Source organism: Coregonus lavaretus (genome assembly GCF_964263955.1).
Source record: "Coregonus lavaretus genome assembly, chromosome: 10".
NCBI classification, from domain to species: domain Eukaryota; kingdom Metazoa; phylum Chordata; class Actinopteri; order Salmoniformes; family Salmonidae; genus Coregonus; species Coregonus lavaretus.
In genome coordinates this window covers 43,009,412-43,016,705 of record NC_139997.1, presented here as the reverse complement: position 1 = coordinate 43,016,705, position 7,294 = coordinate 43,009,412, and the positions used below count along the sequence as shown (strand labels likewise).

Below are 7,294 nucleotides of genomic sequence, written 5' to 3'. Positions count from 1 at the left end.
TCGGGACATTAGACGTAGTGTGAATGTGAGGAGTGGTAGGAGTGTGGTTGTGTGTTGGTAAGAGTGTTTATAAGCACCCGTGTGTGAGAGAGTTCATGATGCGTGTGAGAGAAACATATTCTGGTTAAATTAAAACACCCAAGACAAAACAGAGAACCTTATCTGACATCCAGTTTCTTGTTTGTCTTCACGTGGCTGTGACACATTGACTGTATAATGTGTTTGTTCAGCTGCACAAAAGAACATTGGTTCCTGGGTCATGTTAAGAAATAAGAGGCAAAGTAGCCTGTAAGATAATTCTGAGAGAGTTTATACAATTGGTCTGGCAGACTTACCACGAAACAAGCTGGTGCATTAACTAACTAAGTGTAAACAAGTCCTAAACTACACTGTCTGGAAACACTGAACAACAGCTAGACCAGGCCCCGTCCAAACACTGAACAACAGCTAGACCAGGCCCCGTTATTTCAATGTTCAAAATGGAGTTGATAATAAGCCCGTTTCAGTGATAGCAAAGGGCGGGACAAATACAGAGGATCAAACTTGATAGAAAATCCTTTTATAGCCCCAGAACTGCTAGATAGACCATATTTCACATTTGCTATGGACAGAAGATAGACTACATGACCAAAAGTATATGGACACCTGCTTGTCGAACATCTCATTCCAAAATCATGGGCATTAATATGGAGTTGGTCCCCCCTTTGCTGCTATAACAGCCTCCACTCTTCTGGGGAGGCTTTCCACTAGATTTTGGAACATTGCTGCGGGGACTTGCTTCCATTCAGCCACAAGAGCATTAGTGAGGTCGGGCACTGATGTTGGGCGATTAGGCCTGGCTCGCAGTCAGCTTCCAAATCATCCCAAAGGTTTTCAATGGGGTTGAGGTCAGGGCTCTGTGCACTCCAGTCAAGTTCTTCCACACCAATCTCGACAAACCATTTCTGTATGGATCTCGCTTTGTGCATGGGGGCGTTGTCATGCTGAAACAGGAAAGGGCCTTCCCCAAACTGTTGCCACAAAGTTGGAAGCACAGAATCGTCTAGAGTGTCATTGTATGCTGTAGCGTTAAGATTTCCCTTCACTGGAACTAAGGGGCCTAGCCCGAACCATGAAAAACAGCCCCAGACCATTATTCCTCCTCCAACAAACTTTACAGTTGGCACTATGCATTGGGCAAGGTAGCGTTCTCCTGGCATCCGCCAAACCCAGATTCGTCCGTCGGACTACCAGATTGTGAAGTGTGATTCATCACTCCAGAGAACGCGTTTTCACTGCTCCAGAGTCCAATGGTGGTGAACTTTACACCACTCCAGTCGACACTTGCATTGTGCATGGTAATCTTAGGCTTGTGTGCGGCTGCTCGTCCATGGAAACCCATTTCACGAAGCTCCCGACGAACAGTTCTTGTGCTGACGTTGCTTCCAGAGGCAGTTTGGAACTAGGTAGTGAGTGTTGCAACCGAGTACAGACGATTTTTACGAGCTATGCGCTTCAGCACTCGGCAGTCCCATTCTGTGAGCTTGTGTGGCCTACCACTTCGCGGCTGAACCACTGTTGCTCCTAGATATTTCCACTTCACAAAACAGCACTTACAGTTGACCGGGGGCAGCTCCAGCAGGGCAGAAACAGGGCAGAAATTTGACGAACTGACTTGTTGGAAAGGTGGGCTCTTCAGGATGGCCATTCTACTGCCAATGTTTGTCTATGGAGATTGCATGGTGGTGTGCTCGATTTTATACACCTGTCAGCAACGGGTGTGGCTGAAATAACCGAATCCACTCATTTGAAGGGTGTCCACATACTTTTGTATATATACACAACAGTGCAAGCTAGCATTTGACCTTGGTTGACCATGCACTGGGGGGTTAGAAAATAAACGATGATCAAAATAATAAACAGGCTGCCATGCTCTGCAGATAGTTCCAAATTTCCAGTAAGGGGCCAGTCGAGTTATTAGCATCACTGAGCTGACTTCAGGTAAACTGTATGCAGGCTCAGACGCAGCCTTGTAAAAACCTTGGCATTTAAAGCTCAGTCTCTATATTATCTGTCTATTATCTGTCTGGCAGGGCTGTAGTCGTCTTAGATGCTCTTCAAAAGCTGAGCTAGAGAGAGAGAGAGCGAGAGCAGGGCCAGACTTGTCATCACCATGAGACCATGACTTCACAGTCTATTCTGGTCCATGGCTCTTGACTGGGCTGGTTTGGTGCTGTGGTTGGTGACCTTGGATATTCTCCTTTTAGTGATCGTCCCAACCGGGCAGGCACCACAGCACTGCTCAGACATCTAATGAATGACTGCTTTCTGTAATTATTAAGAACACTGACCACCGTGTAATAAAGAAGTGATATCCATCATTTACATGTACATGTTCCATGCACATTCTTTGAAATAAAGCAAATAGATGTCTTCAGAATGCCCACTTAGTCTCTTGAGACTAAGGTCATACACCAGCCCAGCTCCCAGGCGGTTTTAACCCACCACCACCCAGAGAGAGAGAGCATTACTTACTGGCTACTTCCAGCGAGGCGTTGTGGCTGACGGCCTGGCCCAGGTAGTTACGGGCCACACACACGTAGCTGCCGTCATCTGGCTTGCTGCGTCGGCCGTGGACGATGCGCAGGAAGAAGAGGGAGCCGCTGGGCAGCAGCATGCGGTGGGATCGGGGGTTGTCCCGGTCTGTCTCCACCCGCTCCCCGTCCTTGTACCACTCCACCGTGGGGGCGGGACGCCCCTCCGCCTTGCAGTTGAGGGTGGCCGGCTCCCCCTTGGACACGATGAGGTCAGAGGGGTGCTCCACGATCCGAGGAGGGGAGTCATCCTGACGCAGACGAGATCCTGAGAAGATAGGATATATTACATGAGATTTACATTGCATGTATGTTGAAGCCTTCCCTGACCGGATTTACCCAGTGCAGAGAAATGTAAAAGTGTTACTGAAATATTGCAAGAGAATAATATCCAAACATCACTCTGTCACATGAATGCATTCCTCACCCTCATCCACCCTGAGCCTTAACTACAGCCTATAGGGCTGGGTCTACCCCTCCCCTTTTACACACACAATACTGTAGCCCTCTGAGGAAGCATGCATCAGAAAGAGTAGCTTATTAGTCTGGGGAAATAGAAACTATGTGGAGACCATATTAATCATACACACACAGACACACACATTAACAAATCACCAACTGAGATAAAGTGATTTACCTCACAAACTCACTCACTCATTCACTCAAACACACACACACAATCTCTCTCACACACAACATACCCATATTAGCTATAAATCTCTCTAATGACTATGCATGTATGCATAAATAGCCCGGGAAGCCATACTGAGTCTGTGATGCACACATCCAGCAGTACAGTACATATCAGTCTCAGCAGTTGTTCACTTCAGCAGCAGCACAGTAATTAGACATTGCAATATCGAGCTGTGCTGGTGGTTGTACCAATTGTAATCCTGTCTGACATTCTAATTAACACACATTGTCATATGGCAGACACAATGTTTCTCTATTGTTTAAGGGCCCAGAGCCCCAGGAGGCAATACATAGCAGTAAGCACAGTTGACAAACAAAGGCCTTATTTTGGCATATCTTTGTAAACACTTCTTCCCTTCAACCTCAACTGCCAAAAACAAAATGATATTTATAGCTGTGAGAGTATGATGTGAGCATTTTTCTAAATCTATATGTTCTGTGCTATAATCTGATTATAAGGGGGGAAATGCTAATGCTATTAATCTTCAATATGGACGCTTTATGATATTTACCAAGGCTCTCGCTCTCTCTGTTGATAAGCATAAAGCTCAGAGACAGGGAGAGATAGAAGAGAGAGCGAGGTTTACTTTGAAACTTCTACAACCCGATGAAGGAATTCAGGGCTATTCACTCCTGTGAAGCGCTGAGGCGGCCGGGTCTAGCTGTTAATCAACTTCTATTTGATAGAAGTCTTTGATCCTGCTGTCGGCACAGTAACGCTCTCTGAGAGGGAGAAGAAGAGAAAGATGCTATGTCCAGTGTATGTTTTATTAAACAAGGCTTTGAAGTGTTCCCATGTTCTGCCACGGTGTTCAGCACCTCCTTAATAAATTATTTGTAAAAGAAAGTATATCTATCAGGCAGCAGGCAGGGGCTATTTCTTTAAGGAAATACACATCAACATTCTGCTGGGTAAGTGGTGCAAAGCTGCAAAGGATGGCATATTTGGAGCTGGGCAGCGGGCAGGCAGGCAGTGGGCAGGCAGGCAGCCTACCGAATGAAGGGGTAAAGCCCCCTCTTTGCTCTCTCAGAATATTAATTATGACAGTGGAGTGGGAGCATGTGTGTGTGTGTGTGTGGGGGGGGGGGGGGGTGCATACATGCGTGCGTGCACATTGTAGATAATTCAAATGGGTGTAAGCCAAAACACCTGGTCTTAATCTTGAGTAATTATTTTCTCCAGATGAAGAGTGTTTCTTTTTCTTTTCTTCTTTTTTTTTTTTTGGGGGGGGGGGTTTAATATTGCAGATAGATTGTAACTTCCATCAATGTAATTGTCTGCATCACTTCCAATCCCCCATATGTTGTTTTTTCTCGCAAATATATATATATACATATACATACATACACCCCTTCCCTAATTGGAGTAAACTAGTGAACAACAACGCTTAGGCCTCTACTTCCAGCTTATACATACTACATACATTTTATGGACACAGTCAATTTTACAATAATTATATTTTGTTTGTTTTGACTCCTGAACTTCCTCTACCCTCAACCTTTCCGATCATTTCATGATGTCCATCCGGTTTGCTTCTATATGCCATATCTTTATAACTGTGCTCTTTCACAAAAGTTCTGAACCCTTCTATTCTCATTGTTTCTACAGATTGTAAATTGAAAATAAACATTTTTGCTAAAAGTATTATTATAAAAGTATTATTATATTATTGATCGATTGACTATGACTTTTCAGATCACTCAGATAAAGAGTGTTGACATCTGCAACTGCATCTTTGTGTGTTTGTGAGTAGAGCCTCTCCTTGTCATTACAGAAACCCTGGAGTCATTACAAAACCCTGGAGATATGGGCCAATACCTCCATCTATACAAACACTAATAATCACACAGTCTCCTCCTACTCTGTTTACCTGTCACTCATTCCACAGTGTCCTGGCCTCCTGAGTCCCTACCTCCCTCAGGGGATATGAGACAAAGGCTCCTTAATGAGCTCAATGTTACTGCCTCCCTCCATCCATCCTCCATCCTTCTATCATTCCGTTCCACCATCTCTCAAGATTTAACTCATCTTCTTCCCTGTTATGACTAACAAAGGACATTTTTACAGGTTTTACTGTAGCTACCCTTACTATTTGAACAGATCCACTTTGGCATAACTGCTTAACTATGCTTGTCTGTGTGTGATACTCTGAGAGAGAGAGAAAGAGAGAGAGAGAGAGAGAGAGAGAGAGAGAGAGAAGAGAGAGAGAGAGAGAGAGAGAGAGAGAGATAAAGAGAGAGAGAGAGAGAGAGAGAGAGAGAGAGGGGGAGAGAGAGAGAGAGAGACCCAACCAAATCATGAGAAAACAAAAAGATAATTACTTTCCACATTGGAAATAATTTATTTAAAAAACAGAGCAGACTAGAATGCTATTTGGCCCTAAAAATAGAGTACACAGTGGCAGAATACCTGACCACCGTGACTGACCCAAATTAAGGAAATCTTTGACTATGTACAGATTCAGTGAGTATTAGCCTTGCTATTGAGAAAGGTCGCCGAAGGCAGACCTGGCTCTCAAGATAAGACAGGCTATGTGCACACTGCCCACAAAATGTGGTGAAAACTGAGCAGCACTTCCTAACTTCCTGCCAAATGTATGACTATATTAGAGACACATATTTCCCTCAGATTACACAGACCCACAAAAAATTGAAAACAAATCCCATTTTGATAAACTCCCATATCTATTGGGTGAAATACCACAGTGTGCAATCACATCAGCAAGATTTGTGACCTGTTGCCACAGAAAAGGGCAACCAGTGAAGAACAAACACCATTGTAAATACAACCCATATTTATGTTTATTTATTTTCCCTTTTCTACTTTACTATTTGCACATCAATACAACACTGTATATAGACATAATATGACACTTTAAACGTCTATTCTTTTGGAACTTTTGTGAGTGTAATGGTTTACTGTTAATTTTTTATTTTACTTTTGTTTATTATCTATTTCACTTGTTTTGGCAATGTAAACATATGTTTCCCATGCCAATAAAGCCCTTCAATTGAATTGAATTGAATTGAATTGAATGAATTGAATTGAATTGAATTGAGAGAGAGAGAGAGAGAGAGAGAGAGAAGAGAGAGATGAGAGAGAGAGAGAGAGAGAGAGAGAGAGAGAGAGAGAGAGAGAGAGAGAGAGAGAGAGAGAGAGAGAGAGAGAAGGAGGACGGGTAATATTGTCCAGTAACTGCAGCCATTTGTGGGTGGTATATTACCTGTTTTACTGCCTGTTGGAACATGAGGATATGATTTGGCTGCTCTTCGTGTGGCTGAGAGCACAGTGGTTCACAGTGCTGACTTACAGGGCCTGAAGTGGGCCTGACTGGGGAGTTAATGTTTTATAATGCTTTAATGGGGAGATGATGCAGTAGAGCAGATACAGAGCCCCAACTCACAGACCTACACCAGAGAAGCTGCAACACATACAAGTTGAATGCACCAATTTTTATGTCGCTCTGGATAAGAGCTTCTGCTAAATCACGTAAATGTAAATTACTGTACTGTAGCACAGAGACTGTGGGGGGAGGAGCATTAACATTTACATTTAAGTCATTTAGCAGACACTCTTATCCAGAGCGACTTTATTTAAAAAAGGGGTCACAGTGCTGCCCTCCTACTGATTCCTTAAAACCACAAAGAGTCAGCCACATAAATACCTCACGCATTGTATGTCTGTTGGATGTGTGTGCTCTTTGTCTTCCTCTGGCATTTACTATGTATTTGCTATGACTTCAGTGCAGTAGGTATGGAATTCCACTGGCTCAACAGAATTCTAGACACAGACCTTGATGGCAAGATGCTGCTGGGAATGTCACTGAAAGAGGGCACTCAATTGACAAACTGCTGCTTCCAGTCAGCCTCACCCTGAATCACAGGCACATACGCACGCACACACACACAGGACCATTGCACCCCACATCCCCCATTAGGTTGCAGGTAGAGGGAAACAAGAGGCTGATCTATGGGAAGATCGATAACCTCTATACTCTCCATTTCATCAGCAAAGCCTTTGGGAAGTG

General features: G+C 43.9%; 1 protein-coding gene across 1 annotated transcript in view; it reads right to left on the bottom strand.

Annotated features, from left to right (window-relative positions):
• Window positions 1–7,294, bottom strand: part of LOC311135755 (roundabout homolog 1-like) — a 127,043-nt gene that overhangs the window by 96,876 nt on the left and 22,873 nt on the right. The window contains exon 2 of the mRNA XM_084169802.1: window positions 2,515–2,841. Within this exon, the coding sequence (XP_084025928.1) occupies window positions 2,515–2,841 (327 nt within the window). The remainder of the gene's footprint in view (window positions 1–2,514; window positions 2,842–7,294) is intronic.